The following is a 17,144-nucleotide window of genomic DNA, read 5'->3' as shown; positions in this document are numbered from 1 at the left end:
GTAGGTATGTATGTACTGTGTGTGTACAGTTTATGTGATGTAGCACATGTACACGCGACTCTGAAGTTAAATAGCTAACTAGCTATCTGGGTATGCTTTGGTTCTGCTAATTATTTACACGAATGTTACATGTACATACATGAGGGGCTGGGGTAAGATAAGGGCACGCACCTATATATACCTTTTAAGTATGTATGTACCTAGCTATGCACCTGTGCATGCACACATATGTACATATAGATATACATGGCCCCATTGTCTTGGATAGGAAGTTGAATTGTATGATTTCCTTCTACATTGAGTGAACTTCATGACATATTGGAGAAATGCGGGGGGGAGGAATAGAGAGGTAAGATGGGGAGGAAATGGAGGAAGAGGTGAGAAAGAGTTTTACAGTGAGTGATGTGCGATTGTGCACACCCCCTTTTTTGCTATCCAGCATACCTATGTAGCTAAGATTGATGGTACCAGTACTAGAAATCGACTACTGGAACGAGTTGGAGGTGGATGGGAAGAGGGAAGACGCCCGGGCTGCTAGAGAACCATAGCTTTATTTTATTTTATTTATTTTATTTTTTATGTTTATTGTTTTATTTTTTGTATTTTGTATAGGTGGAGCTTGGAGCGCTAGTTCACTAAATATGCAGAGATGGAATCTGTAAATGCCATGTTGACCCTCTATGCAGTTGATAATGGAATGGATGATAGTGATTTAGGTACTACTGAAATGAAATCATACTTCATTTTTGTCTTCGTGTTTGTTATTCTTTTTATTTCTCATATTAGATGTTATTTCCTTCCCCCCCCGGGTTCTGCATAGAACATCAAAAATGTGCACGAGGTATATTTTTAACTATATGCAGCATGGGTATGAAATTGCAAAATTAGGAATATGGGGCGCAGGAAAAATACAAAGCAAAAAGCATCTTGATGCAATCGTAGAAAATAAGCAAAAGGTAAAACAATTATCCACCTAGCGTCAAAAAAAAAAAGCTCATAATAATTTCCCCTCCATCACAAACGTCGCCTTCGCTGAAAGTGACACCCGGGACACATCAGTGCCGGCCTCATTCAACCTCACTTCAACACACAGCTGGCTCGTCCTCCCAACATCCACGCCCTGTTCAATGGCGTACGCATGTCTCGAATTCTTGCCCCCCTTTTGCAGCGCCAGATACGCTGCCAGGGCAGAGCAGCCGCTCGCTGACGCCGCCTCTTCAAGCCCTGCCGCAATCACCCGCACCCGTAGCCGCGTGATGTACGGTTCCTCTGTGAAGTCCGTCTGCAGCTGCAGGAAATACACGCAGCCGCAGAAGGGCGAGGGGGCGTCTTCGCCTACGCGTACTGCCCAGCCGGCATCCAAGGTGGGCTCAGGTGCATATCCCGGTTCCAGCCGCGAGAGGAGCGAGGGACACGAGGTGAAGTCCACAAGGGTGAAGGTCATCCCCGGAGCGATGGAGAAGATGGGGTAGGAGCCTTTCATCTTGGCGGTTTCTTCGGGGTGCGGGAGCAGCTGGCGCTGGACGGCGATGACCTCATCCTTGGTAGTTTCGCGGGCGTGGATGTGTACGTTATGCGGGATTTCGATGGCGGCCACCCGGCGCTCGGGATCGTAGTGGGCCTGAATGAGACCGCCCTTTGTCTGGAGGGTGCAGTGGCAGATTGTCTTTGCGGTTTGTTGTTCCGTTTGGGTTTCTGCAGCGGTTGGGTTGGACCAGTCACCGGCGGAGATGGAGACTTCGCCCTCGAGCTTCTGGAAGATGTAGTGGGCTGTCCCGAGGACGGCCTGTCCGGAAAAGCTCCGTTCTTCTGTCTCGCTGAATATCTCTAGTTTCCGGGGTAGACCGGGATGCGGGGCGTCGTGGAGGAAGACAGTGTTCACGTAGCCGAATTCTAGGGCAATGCGCTGCTTTCGAGTCTTTGAAAGAGCATTGTTTCGCACGCTTACAATCGCTAACTGGTTTCCGAGATATCTAAGAGTTGGGAGATGTTAGCCCAGAGGCACACACGGGCTGATATCTTCCACAGAGGAGCAAGGACTGGTTTCAAGAAATCAACAATAGGAAGATAGATGCCGAATATCTCGATGCTAGTCTAGCAAAAAAGTGGGTTAAGGGTCTACCTTTTCGCAGTAAAGACATCCGCGACAACTACCAAAGCTCATTAGCTATCCTCCGCCCTTCATCACGAACAGGACTTCAGGTATGCGAAGGGGTTAGATTGAATAGCCAGCTACTCACCAAAAGTATGCGGTCCCGCCGCCATGATTGTCGTGAGCAATGAATGTATGTGTATGAATAGGATATTCAAAGAAATGGAGTTGGTAGTTAAAGAAAAAGTACTATGGCGATAAGAAGACAAAAGGTCCGCAGCAGGGCATCAATCCCACGGGTAGTTCGTTAGTAGACGATAATAAATTGAAAAATATAAAGGAGAATAGGAATAACTGTAAAATCATGATATTGAAGTGTTGGTAATTATGTCCCATCCAGATAGCATTTTGAATCCCATGGGTTGGATAAAGGAAAACTTTGGGCGGTGAGGTCATTGTACGGAAGCCAGAAGGCACTCGCCGCAACCACTCAGGATATAAGTTAACTTAGAGAAATGGAAAATCGGATCACGATAAGGGGGAGGAAGAGGGTAAAAAGGAGGAAGGAAATTGACAATCCACTTGGTTTGCTCAGCGTTTCATTTCCATCATTCATGTCATTTCTGTTCGTTCCTGTATGATATATTTCATGGGCAAGTGCTAAAACGAATTAACTAACTATAGTTACCTCTCATTATTAACAACAGCTTCGCACCCCAACGGTTGACAAGCGCAAGCGCCACCAAATTCAGGATTGATATTTACACCCAGAAGAAAACCACTACCTTTTTATAGGTTTAGTAGTCTTCCATCCAAAATTACTAGTGTTCCCCAAATACATCTTGAAGTTCAGAATAACTGCGACTTGCTTAGGTCAAAAAAGATCTTAAGCCATGGCTTGGATCCTGCCAGCTGTGCCCAGCACTCCTCTATATACGGAGTACTCCGTACATTGTCTTGCTCCTGGGCTTCTCCAAAGATCTTAGGCTTACTATTATTACAGTTGGAGGAATTGTAACAGTACGTTAGGCCCTGAGAACACTAAACCTATAAAAAAAGTAGTTGTCTCGTGTCTGGGTGTTGCAGCGTAAATATCAATCTTTGCCGTAGAGACCAGACTTAAAATATGATTGATCTTTTGCTCAATTAACCTTTTCCAACTCCTGTGGTATGTGGAGTCGATTGCCAGTTAAATTCTGCGTCCGTCCTTCAAATTGCCAAGTTCCAACCAGTCAGTTTAGCTTCATAGCGTTCAAAAAACAAGCGCTGGTGGTTGGGGCGACTTGTGACTGCAGAAGACTAAGTTACTCCTCCGTATGTACGCTGTAGGGGACTGCTTTCTATCTGTACCCGGTTGCTGGGTTTGGGTATGTATGTATGTATGATGTATGTGGAAGCGTTTCGCCCCTCATAAACGGCCGGACCAATCACTAATATCTGAATACTCTTAATATCTGGTAGGGGTTGGTGATATGTAACTTACAGTATCTCTCACAGTCTTGGCTATTTGCTCATTGAATAGCAGTTATTGTAATTTGATTGTGTGTGTTTCAATCGCAAAATTGTGCAGTAGTAGTTAGAAGAAGTATATATATTCATTATGGACCAGATTCCACACTACTATTTTGAATGGATAGTTACATGTTGCAGTAGGCTCCGAGGCTCGGTTTTTAGCAATCAGAGAGTTGGTCATTTGAACTTCCTTCTTCCCTTTGCCTTAGAAATGAATGTGAATATCTGCTGGAATGTAAAGGGCATGTTGTTTCTCGGTGGTCTCCATGAGCAAAACAAGAACTGCACAGCTTCAGCTTCAGGGGGGTGATTGACAGCTCCATTCGCACAAAAAAAAAAAAAAAAAAAAAAAAAAAAAAAAAAAAATCTCTTTCTACCTGCGTGATATAACAAATCAATTATTCTTCAAATGACAGTTTCACCAGCCCTTCTTTAGCAGCAATTCGATGAGTGGATCTGCGAATGAAGCATGTTCCATTCTGTATTCACTCTGTCACTCTGCAATGGCATCTCTCCTTAAATAACCCTCATTCATTCCCAGGCCCCGGTCCGATGTCGAGGGAGGCTGCTGAGAATACATATATATCTATATATATATGGGAGATGGAACGGTGAGATGGAAATGGCAATGCACATACCCTTCCCGCTCTCCGATGGTTTAGATAGTGACAACCTCGGTAGCGGTCTGCATCTCGCGCCCGCACATATATATATATATATATATATATTGTTTGTTTGAATGCGCTGTGACATCTCTAGGTGTCTCGGGGTCTTCGGAGGGTCAGGTCAGGGTAGAAAAACTCGTTTTTTTCTGTCTTTGTTGTCAAACAGGGGGGAGAAAGTTGGATGGGGGGGGAAAGAGCGGGAGGAAAAAAAAAGAAAAAAAAGAAAAGAAAGAAGGAAAAACCACAACTGGATTTCATACAAATGGCCGAATTGTCACTTGGTGGCCAGGGATGATGGTGATGGACAGACAGGTGCCAGATGCGTGCTGTGGTGGAGGAAGGATATAGCAGCTTGCATTTTGATCTCTTTGTTTTTGGATGCAGGGGAGATATTTATGTAGTTAGTCGTAAATGTAAAGGTAACTTATTTAACTTATGGCGGAGAAAATGTGATGAACCAAGCTTTGGGGAAGGCCGGGGTTGTTTGTTTCTCTTTCTCCTTCTCTCTACGGAGTACTTCCATACGGATAAAACCTCTAGTTATTTACCTTCATTATTTATCTATTTCCCGGGTCTCGTTCAGGCGTTTTCCCCCCCAACCTTCAATGCTGCGTTAAAACGGTTCTCTTCCTATTATTCAGATGGTGGGTGGCCTGTCATCTAACTTAACTCCCATTTTTTGTAATTCCTTCTGGAAATTCTCTGAACAATAGGGGCTGTTCCACTGTTGAGGACTGATAGTGATTGTTATACAAATATTCAAAAAGATCTAATGAAGAATATGATTTTTTCCCTGATACATTCATTCATAACTTCCCCCCCCCCCCCCCCACCCGCGGCTCACTTCCTCAATTTGAATATACATACTTCCTCCATCTGAATGTCAAATTCATTAAAAAAGTTGATAAGGGCTACCTACCTACATACATACATACATACATACATACACACATATATATACATACAGTACGTATCCTACCCTACATATATGCAAGGGAAATCCATCCCCGCCTCGGTCAGTTTCAACCTACATATATGCAAGGGAAATCCATCCCCGCCTCGGTCAGTTTCAACCTTTCCTTTCCATTTTTTCCATTTTTTCTTTCCCTTTCTATGGCTTTGTGCATTTTTTTTTTTTCTCCTACGACTTCATTGCCCAGGTTGCGCTTACGCAAACTACACCGACCTCCTAAGCGCTAGGGAAGCAAGCCAGTTACATACCTAGGAATAACTACATCACATCATCCATCCCCCGCAGCGGTTGACCTGTCTGTATACACACCGACCCTCCCTACCTACCCCAAGTCCCTACATACATCATCATTTTGCGGGGAGCTTCCCTGCATCAATAAATAGTCTTTTTTTTTTTTTTTTTTTTTACATATATAACATATTTAGTCCAATCAGTCTGTACTGTAACTACTGTAACATGTCACACGGGGGCATAAGTGTCAAATAGGGAAAAAAAGAAAATCTTCCGTGCGTTTCCTCACACCTTCTCTCTCCCCACTTTTCTCAATATAAGTCATGTCAATTGGCTTGTTTGTTCGCGACTTGTTGTCGCGTAGATATGCATGGTTATGTGTCGTTTTTTTTTTTGTTTTTATTGGGTAATTGGTGCGATATTTTCGTGAGAGGGAGTTCCTGATGGGAGAGAGGAGGGGAGGGGGCAATGCATGCTTGTGGGAGTATACGGCGGGCAAAACTTTCCATGTGGCGGGGAGGGCGGAGGGGAATGGTCTTCGTCGGACAGGCAGGTGTGTCCCCGTCCGTCCCTCGGTGGTTTGGAGACAGTGGAAGATGAGCAGAGGGAGACCATGTTTGACGGAGGAAAAGTAGGATCATAGTATGGTAGTGGAACGGAGGAGGAAAAAAAAAAAAAAAAAAAAAAAAAAAAAAGAGACTGAACAATTCCGTTTCGTGGGATCATATTGTTTATCCCATGGGCTGGATAACAGGCCCGCATACATGCATGACCAGGTACATGTACCTGTACCTACATGTATACCGGTGTAGGGAAGGCATGCAGGACACAACATGATGCAGGGCACCCCGATACCCCGATGGACCCCGAGTGGATCTTGCCGAGGAGCACTCTCCTCTTCCCGAGGGGGCTTGGGGGATGATGAGGATATCCTTGTAGAGGAGAAGAGACGAGAAGAAGAACATTGTCTTCTTCCACTGTCTGGTTGACAGCTTCGGGGTTAAAAAAAGGGGGGACTACAAAGTATCAATGTCACTTAATGTGATCCTGGGTAGGGAAGAAAAAAAAAAAAAAAAAACATTCAATCAAGTATATCCCACTCCGCTTCTTCTTAAGTCCTTACGGAAAGGTATGTATCACGGGAGGTTGGGGGCATGGATATGCGCTCCGCTCCACGCTCCAGTCCCCTCCGCCACATTTTTGACATCTCGAGGTCGTAACTCAGGCGAGCATCTCCAAGGCCCTCTCGGCCCTGGAAAGTAGTTACTGCACATGTGTATCGAATGCGTCATTTGTACAGTTTCGCCACTGTCCTGTTTCCCCTTTTTTGATATTGCACACACAAGGGACCCATGCAGTTTGTGAGCACGTTCCTGAGTTAAATAAACCGGGGTGGGTAGTTGGTATAGTATGTACGTACATACATAACATAGTAGTAGTAGTAGTAGTAGTAGTAGTAGTAGTAGAAGACGAAGAGAGGCAAAGGAAGATCTGGTGCGAGGGTATGATAGTGGTGTGTGCTACTCCGCCCATGTAGCGTAGGTTGCACTTGGGGATGTAAACAAATGTAACTGGTTCTCATCGCACATAGCAATTCCTAGCCATCTCCATGAATCATGAAGGAGGCAAAATTGTCAGGCGGTAGAGGGATGGAAGGGGGTGGTAGTGTAGTTGGGTTGAAAAATGAAGAAAACAACATAAAGGAGGCAGAGAGAGGGAAACTTGTTTTCGACTTGATATTTCACTCTGCATCATGGGGTCTTTTTTTTTTTAGTTTCGCAAATAATGCAGCTAGATAGAGCATGTCGAAAAGAGGCCGGAATGTTCCCTCTTACTTATTGTCAGAATTAATGTACCAAGACCCCCCCCCCCCCCCCCCTTCATCCATGGAGAGATTTTGGGCTGCCGGAGAGACTCATTTACTGGGCTGGCTTAGCCATTCATGTCATTCATGTCAACTTGCTACAGGGAAAGTAGGGAGGGATCAAACGTCGGAATCTGCGTTGTAGCTACCGAGGTTCTGTATAGAGTATGGGACACGTGACTTGCAGTAGCCGGGAGCAACTTCCAATGGGCCGGACCAATGGCCGGAGGGTCCTCATCCGCTATTCTTCTTCTTCTTCTTCTTCTTCTTCCAGAGAACATTCCGTTGGAGGACCGGACCGGCGAGATGGAGGAACAGCAGCAAGAGGATGATGATTATGTATGTGGCCGGACTTTTTACGACAATAAATAAATAAATAATAATAAAATAAAAATAAGCGGCGTGTTGATGAGAAATGTGAGAATTCTCGCCGGAGCTTTCCTTTTTTTTTCGAGATCTTTCCTCGCACAACAAGGTCGACGTTATTGAACTAGTTAGTTACTAGTTACTAGGCTAGTTTAGTTCGAAAGACAATAATAGCCGCATCATCGACACAGCTTCTTCTGCGTCATCGATCGCAAGCGTATCGAAGTTCCTGTATTTTCGGTTTCGGAGGGAGGCGGGCCGGGATGGGGCTTCATCGTCTCCGCCCACTGCGCCTATCCTATGGGGAGGGGAAGGGAGGGGATTTTTCCAGGTGATTCCAACGAGTGTGACGGCGACAAGGAGGATTTGGCCCAGTCCAGCCAGTCCAGAGACGTTCCGGATTCCGGGGCCTGTGGGACTGGAGGCCGGAATCCTTGGAAAACTGGGGCTTTCACACAAAGCTAGCTGGGGTGTGAAGAACTTAAGAGGTATCGTATCGTGCCTGGCTGGGTTCCCTGGGTATCTGGGTGTTTGGATGCCTGGATGCCTGGATGCCTGGATGCCTGGATGCCTGGATGCCTGGGGCTGTTGAAGGTTGGAGAGAGGGGGAGGGGGATGGGGATGGGATGGATGGACGGATGGGATGGGTAGGAGGGTGAGCGAGATTCTTTGATTCTTGATTTTCATCCACACTCCCTCAAAGCATCCGATATTGACTAGTATATTATTAACTTAACTATTTACTCAAGGGCATGGTCGAGGCTCGAATAGGTTGTTTTCCTCTCCAATCAATTGCATATTATCTGTGTGCGAGGGAATTCTTGATTTCACCAGGATAAGTTAGTTAAACCTCAAACCAAGATGTGAGCAGTCTCTCATCAGAGTCTCAAAAAAAAAAAAAAAAAAAAAAAAAAAAAAAAAAAAAAAAAAAAAAAACCGCCCTCTAAGCACCGGGTCGCCGGTTCGATGTCCGCCATCAAGGCGCTTGTCAAAAGTCTCCACAATATGTTTCTTTTTCTGTTCTTGTCTCGCTCTGATTGACCTGCAAGATGGTTCCATCGATGTGGCTCACAGGCTTCTTTATTATTATTATTATTATTACAGACAGCCCTAAACTTGAACAAGGTAACTTACTACGTACTCCGCAGGAGGACGTAACTAAGCCGTAAGAAAAAAAAAAAAAAAAAAAAAAAAAAAGGATCCATCCATCTAACCCCATTTTCGGGTTTGGGGGAGAGAGACAGGTTCACAGAAAAAGCAAACCACAACGACAGGAGGGCTGAGGAGGCCGAGAAGGCGAGTGGAATTATGAGACAGGGAGTTTCACCCTTTGACATTGCAACCGCAGTTGTCAGGAACCCGCAAGTAGTTGAGGTGATTTGTCTCTCCTGGTCGTGCTGCTCGTGGCAAATGTATTATTAGTGTTCAGTCATCTATCTTGTATGTATGGAGTATTTAATTGATAGTTAACTATCATGATTGATCCAAGGGTTGTACTAACTTATACTGCGTATATATAATTATATAAAAACCGAAAACAGCGGGATTGGCTCAATGGCAAGCATCATGAAAACAGCCGCAGAATTCTCAATAATAATCGAGGAATATTCCTGGCAAGACTATTAATAAAAATTAATAACTAGTGGAATAATCAATACGTTTTCCATAACAAATAACAAAAAAAAAAAAAAAATTAACCAGAATAGACCAAACCAGTGGCCTCAGTCAGGGTAGTTATGGTATGCAAAAGTGGAACACCGCAGTGGCTTGCTTTGGAAAAAAAAAAAAAAAAAAAAAAAGAAAAAAAGAAAAAAAAAAGAAAAAAGCCGTGTCAGAATATTCTGATCAAGATTGCTCTGGGTGCTGAGCTCAGTTGGATCTACAGGCTCCCAAACCCTCTTAAGTTAGCTGCTGGGAGCTGGATGATTGGATTGGGATGGGATACATTATTTAATTATATGTAAAAGCACCTTCGTAGCACCGACCGACCGACCTGCTGCGGCCGCTTCTGGTCCATCCAGAATTCATTGTACATAATAAGCCCCGTCCGTACATATATCGATCGTTAACTCGGAGCTTATAACTGTTTTCCCTCCTTACTCTACTCTACTCTCCAAGGCCAGCCAGACTCTTGTTTCTGGTTCTCTTCTTCTTCTCTCTTTTCACCCAGTGTGGTCGTCTGCGAGGAGTCTCTAAGGCTGTTTGAAACAACTCCAGTTGCTCCAGTTGCTCCAATTGCTCCAGTTGCTCCAGTTGCTCCAGTTGCTCCAGTTGCTCCAGTTGCTCTCTGTATCTTTTATTCTATCTATTCTTTTTCCTCTTGATTCCCACCCAGACAGGCAATTTTGGTGCTTTTTTCGGTGCTTGCCCATTGACACTGACTGATACCATTTGAAACGCAATTATTGTCTGCTTTCTGCTGGTGGTACTACGTGTCCACTTGCTGGAATATAACTCGGAGCCATTCATTATCATCAACTTCCTAGAGTTCTTTTGCAGCAGAAACCGCTTGCTTCTTCTCTTAAGGTATCGTTGTTTCTGTTCCCCTCCTCCCTGTCGCTCAACCTTGATTCAACAACAGAACTCTCAAGTCAATATATTAAACAACATGGCCTAAAATCACTTTCATTCTTGTGCAATTCCTTATTTCATTGTTTGGATACTCCGAACAATAGCTAATGATATTTTTCGACTGCAATTAACAGTGATATTCTCTCATTGTTGATTGTTTTACGGTTGTGAGATACCGGCCACCACAGCAACCGAGAGTCCCAATATCTCTCTCACTCACTCAGCATAACATAACGCTTATCATGGAGGATGCTGTGACAACGTGTAGCTATAAACACTTGTCGTCGACATCTTCGTAACTTTCTCAACAAAACCTATTTGGAGTCATTCAAACCCTGTCAGAGCTGGCGTCGTCTCTGTTGATCCTGGGGTCTCCAACTTTTTATATCACAGCCCAGTCTGTCTGTACTTTTTGCTGGTCACTCTTTTCGCCTCTTTTCGCATTATATCAACACCAACAACCATACCCACCGCCCACCCCACTCACAAGCCCTTGTCACTACTGCTACCATTATAACATCTTACCTATTCTTTAACCATGGCGGGTCGTCAATACGCCAGCCCTCAATCCAAGGAGGATTCTGCCTGGGCATGGATCGCTGAACACTACAACCAACCAGAGACCTATGAGATCCCCCTTCGTACCATGTACGCCCTGAATTCCACCGTTGGAGCTCATCCCCCTTTCTCGCGTCTCCCCAAGAGTCCTGGCGCCGCCCCTACTTCGCCCTTCTCCCGTGAATTCGACGGAAACGCGTTCCCTCCATCGCGTCACAACCCCGGACACAAGGAGGAGAAAAACCCCGCGTTTAACGTGAACACCGCTGCTGCGCTTTTTAAAATGCATCTCATGTCCCAGATATCTCAATTGCCTTCTCAACCATGTTCTCTACCCCCCAACTTTATTGCTTCTTTTGTCCGCCGCTGTTTCCCGGAAAATCTCGCGCTCGTCGACTTTCCCCAAGCATTGACCGCCCTCGACTACCTCCGAGACCTTGAGCAGCGTCGGGGAAAAGAGATCAAAGCTGCCTTGGAGAAGCTTGGAGTGCTTGACTGCGCCTTTGACAAAGATGATCTTGCCAGGCGGTATCCGGGGGTTGCGAGCTGGATCGATTCGATCATGGAAAAGGATAGAATTGCTGCTGCTCTATACTCACAAGTTTACCTCCGTCTTAGACATTGGGTAAGCCACTAACACTAACCTAAACGCAGAATGAATGAATCCTTGTCTTCACACTTGTATGCTCAATGCTAACATTGATCTCAGACTCTAATTAATGAGATGCTTCTCCCTCCTTTCAACAAAGCACACTGCGTCGCCATGCTCAATACTCTTTTCCCCGCCGTGATATCTGTACGTCCTGCTGCCCACGTTTGTGAAAGGTTGCTCATGGAAGAGCGACAGAGGTTCTTCAGGTACATATGCCAAGTAGAAGATAAAGGTCAACGCGTGCTTGACCCCCTCATTTCAAAGGACAAGCGGCCAGGGGAGTCTACAGGATGGCCGGTGGTTCATGAATATATCAACAAATACATGTTCTCGGCAATTGACATCATCAACGAATGCTTCGAAGTCAACTGCCGCGACAGCCTCGAGGAACAATCTGGATATTATGGACATAACAAGGGCCGAAAGGTCGATTCGGGAATCAGCTTTGGATCCAACAGTGACTACCACCGCCCGTCAACCAGCAGCAGCTCCGGCAACACGACCAACGACAACCACAATAATAACAATAACAACAACATAAACCACAACTACAACAACAGCACGAGCACCACCTCCAGCAGATTCTTCAACAAACCACTCCCGCCATCCCCAACAGCCAAAGCGGCGAAACTGCCCAAGTCCAGCAAAAACAGCGGCAGCTCCACCCTAGAACGCATCGGCAAGGAATTGCGCAAGATGCGCTCGCGCGGCGACTTCATCGAGAACAAAGTCAAGCCACCCAAATCATCGCGTACCGTCGGGGCGCTCCGCAAAATGCGCTCGGCGAGCATTCTGGGCGAGCGCGATCGAAGTCTTGGCAGTAGCCATGGCGAGGACGAGTTTGACGCTGAGGAGTTTCGACGGAAGCGGATGATTTGGGAGGCGAAGCACAATCATACCCACAGCAACAGCAGCAGCAGCAGCAGCAGCAACAACAACAACAACAACAACAACAACAACAACCACAACAATATTAAGGCCAATTCCAATCACGCACAGGCCGATGGGGCAAATCCTCATTGAAACATAACAAACGAGTCAGCGCGTGATTATTATGTTTTAACGTTCATTACCCTTTGTTTCAATATGTTACGAGAATGAGCTGGCTTTTATTTTTTCATTCTTTCGTTTTACAATTGTTTATCAACTACCACTTTTTTTTTTTTTTTTTTTTTTTTTTTTTTTTATATATTTCAACCCAACACCAAGGTATGAGAAAACGAAATCCGATCGCTTATGGAATGACACGAAACATGAAACTGGATGGCCCGCTTTATTAGTCTTTTTCTTTCGCTTTTTATGGAGTTTTATCCTTTACTTTGATTTTTCACTCTCTCGTCACGCCTGGTCGTCCGTCCTTCGTTTAACAAGTTATGATGATGGAGAAAGACACGCTCCTTTACTGTAATGATATATTTCCCCTCCTTCCTTTCTTCCTTCCCACCCCCCCCTTTTTTTCTTTTTTTTTCTTTTTTTTTTGTCTGTGGGTTTTGACTACCACTCTACATGCGCGTTCCATGTTCGCGTGCAAGCAACCCAAAGTCGAAGTCCGTTCCAGAACGGACTTTTTGGTGTACCACCTCGATATCTAGGATTTCCCTTTTATTATTTCACGATGTTCTCTCTTGACTCTGTTGGGAACGCTGGAGCAAAAAAATAAAAATAAATAGATAAATGCATTGTTGAAAATTGTTGGAGTCGCGTTCGTTGCTGCTTGATTCATTATTCATTATGGCGATTACAAATACCGATGCATCCAAAAACTCTTTTGGACGTTGCATTGTGTACCTTGCAATATTCCCCCCCCCCCTTTTTTTTTCTTTTTGCTACACAGCGTTGGAATTAAACATTTTGGGGCGCGGGAACGAGAATCTTAGGATTATTTCAGCTAGTGTCTGGTTCGATTTCCTCGTGGACACATGGCATGGGTTTTTTCTTCGGTTTCTCCTCTTTTTTTTTTTTTCTGTTGCCTCTTTAGGCAATACTTTTCCCTTTTACCTTTTTCGGAATCCCCCCCCCCCCCCCCCAAAAAAAAAAAAAAAAAAAATCAGAAACCTAAAGCATGACTGATTCGGGTCCCCGCCGAGGGAAAAAAATTTTTTTTTTTTTAAAAAATGCCGCAAACAGTTTGTGTTACGTTAAGAGCGAGGAGCGGGCAAAAAAGAAAAAGGGGGAAACACGTGGTATAACGGGGAAGGAAAAAAAAAGGCCTCAATCTTATTTTAATTCCCTCTTTTTTTTCTCTGTTGAATTTCTTAAAAAAAAAAAAAAATTATCATGGCTCCCCACGAGGAGAGAGAATGCAATAATATGCGGAATGCAGAATGCAGACAGGGTGTGGCGATATGAACAGGGCGTGAGGAGAACGTGGAGATATTCCTTTTTTTATTCCTTTTTTTCCTTTCTTTTATTTATTCTTGGACCTTCTACATGGTCATTCTTTTGAGATGAACTGCCTGATGCAATTCATTTTGAATATGCGGGGTGAGAGAGCATAGGGCAGGGCGGGGCGGGGCGGAGCGAGGTGGGGGGGGGGGGGGGGGGGGGGGGCCCGTTGCTGTATCTGCTGCAACCTGCTCTCTGCTATTCTACTACGCCGTATGCCTCTCAAATGCATGCATACCCCGGATACCTTTGAATGTGGTTTTCTTTCCTGGTTCTCTGTTCTTTATGTCCAGCTGCTGGACATTTGATTCATTTCATTTTCTTCCTCTCTTGGTGCTGCTGCTGGCTTTTGTTTTGAAGTGGAATGCGGGCGATGAAAAATGAGCTATTTCTGTTTTTCTTTTTGTGCCTTTTTTTTGTGTATCTCTCTCTTTTTTTTTTTTTTTTTTTTTTTTTTATTCGCAGGCGAGTTTGTAACGTATGTAGCTGCTCTTGTACTGCTATGGGAAATGATCGAGAAAGGGGGAGGGGAAAGAGAAGAGATGTTGTATTGAATGAAGTACAAAAAAATTAAATGAAAATAGTAAGAATAAAATCACTTTAATAACTGTAATTGGTATACTCCAACTATTCGGGCGTCTACACTTCCTTGGCCCAAGGTTGTTTCTGCTAACTAATAATAATAATAATAATAATAATAATAGCTATCGACAGCGAGAGCAGTTCGCTAACAAGCCGAGGTAAGCTTTGTGGGGGAGGAGGGTTGTCCACTCCGCTACACACTCCCCATTCCACTCCATCCCAACCCATCCACCACCTTGGGGATGGGTTGCTTGCTTGACGCAGTTAATAATAAATAATAATCGATCCAGCCAGCGGGCGCCAAATACCTACCCCCCCTCGACGGAGCTATTGTGTCAATTTTATCCCGAGGTCGGCTCGGATACGGCTAGATAGATCCCTTGCAGCTGCGCTGGCTGAACCCTACATATATATCCGCACCTAAACACCCATACTAATGTATGGCAAAGCTGCCTGTATTATTCTGGCTTGCATGATGATAATAAGACAAGCATCAACAGCTGACTGATTTACCCCGTGCTGCGTCTTCTCTGGTTGGTCGAAAACAGGATCCATATTAGATACTGTACTGTTCATCAGACAAAATTAATTATATATCGTAATAATGGATCCGGGAAAGCAATTTGGCAGCGCCCTGCCATGGGCTGAGCCAGCTTGGTGAGTTTGCAGCGAACAACAAGCCCTGCTATTTGCGGGCATTCTCACTCCATCTGATTTGTTCTATTGTTTTGGTGTAGAATGACTATACATAAGAGGTCGGAAATCGGTGCATTTTGTTAACATTCGGATGGATTGCAGGTACTCCGGGCGTCCCTCACCATATTACAACCAATCTCATTTCAGACTGCGCGATGCAGTGCGCAAATGGACGGAGGAGGTACGTTACTATCTGTCTCTCTATCTCCAACTTAAAACTTCCGCGTGAAGGAAAAGATCGTATGGAAAGGGGGAAAGAAGTAAAAAGAAATCCGTCCTTCAAACTCACATATTCGCTACATGCTCCATTTTGCATAGAACGTCGTCGATAAAACGGACGAATGGCGAGAAGCCGGCAAGGTGCCGGATGAAGTGTATCTGAAGTGCGCACACGACGGACTCCTGCTCCCAATTGCCTTTGGCAAGTCCATACCGGAGGAATTTGCACATTACCCCATCATCGGTGGCATCAAGGCCAGTGAGTGGAATGGGTTCCACGACCTTGTGTTGTGGGATGAGTTGTACCGTGGCGGGGCCATTTCCAGTATCTTCGTGGGGTTGGTAGGTTATTTTCATCAACCTCCCCCCCGCACTTCCCGCGGTTGGAACTCAGAGATGTGGTATGTTCCTGTGTACGTACTGACTTTATATGGCCTGTTTCTCTAGACTGTGGGAGCACCACCTATTAGGCAATTCGCGTCGCCGTGGTTGCAGAAGAAGATTTTGCCGGAGATCCTGAGCGGGGAGAAGAGAATCTGCCTTGCTGTTACGGAGCCGTCTTGCGGATCCGATGTTAGGAACTTGACCACGACGGCTGAGAAATCTGCGTGCGGGAAGTATTATATTGTCAATGGAGAGAAGAAGATAAGTTTTTTCTGAAGCACAACTTTCTTCATATCAAGAAGTATTGGCTGACGTCGACTTTACTGGATCACCAATGGCATGTATTCTGACTATTTCATGGTGAGTTTTTTTTTTTTTTTTTTTTTTTTTTTTTTTTTTTTTTCATCAAAATCGGGAAAGATGTGCAAATAAGGGAACTTTTTAAATTTTTTCAAAGAAATCAGCTTCCAAATTATCACATATCTAACGACTTGTTGCTAGACCGCCGTCCGAACTGGTGGCCCTGGTGCTGAGGGTATCTCCTTCCTCCTGGTCCCTCGTACCGAAGGGATGCGCACACGCAAAATCGAAATCGGCGCCGAGGGCCTGAGCGCCACAACATATGTTATCTTCGAGGACGTCAAGGTGCCCGTCGAGTACCTCGTCGGCTCTGAGGGCCAAGGATTCCGATACGTCATGAGCAACTTCAATCATGAGCGTCTGTGGATCGCCTTCCAGACCCTTCGCAACGCCCGCACCTGTCTGCAAGATGCAATGGCGTGGGCTATGAAGCGCGAGGCATTTGGCATGAAGCTGATTGAACAGCCAGTCGTGAGGTATAAATTCGGCATTATGGCGAAAGAGGTTGAGGCGCTGCAGGCGTGGACGGAGCAGATTGTCTACGAATTGGACCATTTGAGCTATCAGGATGGGAATCGGCAGTTGGGTGGCGTTACGGCGCTTTTGAAGGTAAAGGGTGGGCAGGTGAATAAGTTTGTTGCGGATAACTGTGTGCAGATTATGGGAGGGTATGCAATCATCCCTATATCTTTCCACCCCCTATCGACTTTTTTTCAATGGGTCTTTGGATTCTTTGCTAACGGGATCTTGAAACTGCAGGCTGGGTCTCACGAAGACTGGTCAGGGTTCTCGTATCGAGGCGATTTCGCGCGGCACTCACTCATTGATCGTTCCCGGTAAGTTTGATTTTCGGTGGAATTGTCGTGCTCAGACCATGATTTTCACTACTAACACCCCCGTGCTTTGTATAGGTGGATCGGAGGACGTGCTCATTGATTTGGGCGTCCGGGAGGCACTCAAGCTTTCAGCTGTCAAGGTGAAGAAAGGTGCAAAGTTGTAAAATGTAAATGAACATGCGGCTTGGGAATTTGATA

The 17,144-nt window shown here is 45.1% G+C and overlaps 4 protein-coding genes across 4 annotated transcripts; 3 read left to right on the top strand and 1 right to left on the bottom strand.

Moving 5' to 3' along the window:
- Positions 1-613: 613 nt before the first annotated feature.
- Positions 614-3,321, bottom strand: BDCG_09036 (uncharacterized protein). The gene is made up of 3 exons (XM_045424814.1): positions 2,241-3,321; positions 2,123-2,150; positions 614-1,973 (listed from the first exon to the last, which is right to left on the bottom strand). Exons 1-3 carry the CDS (start codon positions 2,263-2,265, stop codon positions 995-997), a joined length of 1,032 nt encoding a protein of 343 aa, XP_045273442.1. The 5' UTR covers positions 2,266-3,321; the 3' UTR covers positions 614-994.
- Positions 3,322-7,512: 4,191 nt separating this feature from the next.
- On the top strand, positions 7,513-8,168 carry BDCG_09035 (uncharacterized protein; the record flags this gene model as incomplete). The annotated part of the gene is made up of 2 exons (XM_045424813.1): positions 7,513-7,676; positions 7,878-8,168. The coding sequence occupies exons 1-2, from the start codon at positions 7,557-7,559 to the stop codon at positions 8,166-8,168; spliced, it is 411 nt and encodes a 136-aa protein (XP_045273441.1). The 5' UTR covers positions 7,513-7,556.
- A 2,644-nt stretch (positions 8,169-10,812) lies between these two features.
- BDCG_09034 (uncharacterized protein) lies at positions 10,813-12,522 on the top strand (the record flags this gene model as incomplete). Its single annotated transcript, XM_045424812.1, has 2 exons — positions 10,813-11,457; positions 11,542-12,522. The coding sequence occupies 2 exons, from the start codon at positions 10,813-10,815 to the stop codon at positions 12,505-12,507; spliced, it is 1,611 nt and encodes a 536-aa protein (XP_045273440.1). The 3' UTR covers positions 12,508-12,522.
- A 2,533-nt stretch (positions 12,523-15,055) lies between these two features.
- Positions 15,056-17,110, top strand: BDCG_09033 (uncharacterized protein; the record flags this gene model as incomplete). Its single annotated transcript, XM_045424811.1, has 7 exons — positions 15,056-15,108; positions 15,250-15,328; positions 15,466-15,708; positions 15,814-15,993; positions 16,252-16,778; positions 16,870-16,946; positions 17,022-17,110. The coding sequence occupies 7 exons, from the start codon at positions 15,056-15,058 to the stop codon at positions 17,108-17,110; spliced, it is 1,248 nt and encodes a 415-aa protein (XP_045273439.1).
- Between the last annotated feature and the right edge of the window lie 34 nt (positions 17,111-17,144).

The sequence above is a fragment of the Blastomyces dermatitidis genome, assembly GCF_000003525.1.
Source record: "Blastomyces dermatitidis ER-3 genomic scaffold supercont1.13, whole genome shotgun sequence".
Taxonomy (NCBI): Eukaryota; Fungi; Ascomycota; class Eurotiomycetes; order Onygenales; family Ajellomycetaceae; genus Blastomyces; species Blastomyces dermatitidis.
This window is presented reverse-complemented; position numbering and strand designations above follow the sequence as displayed.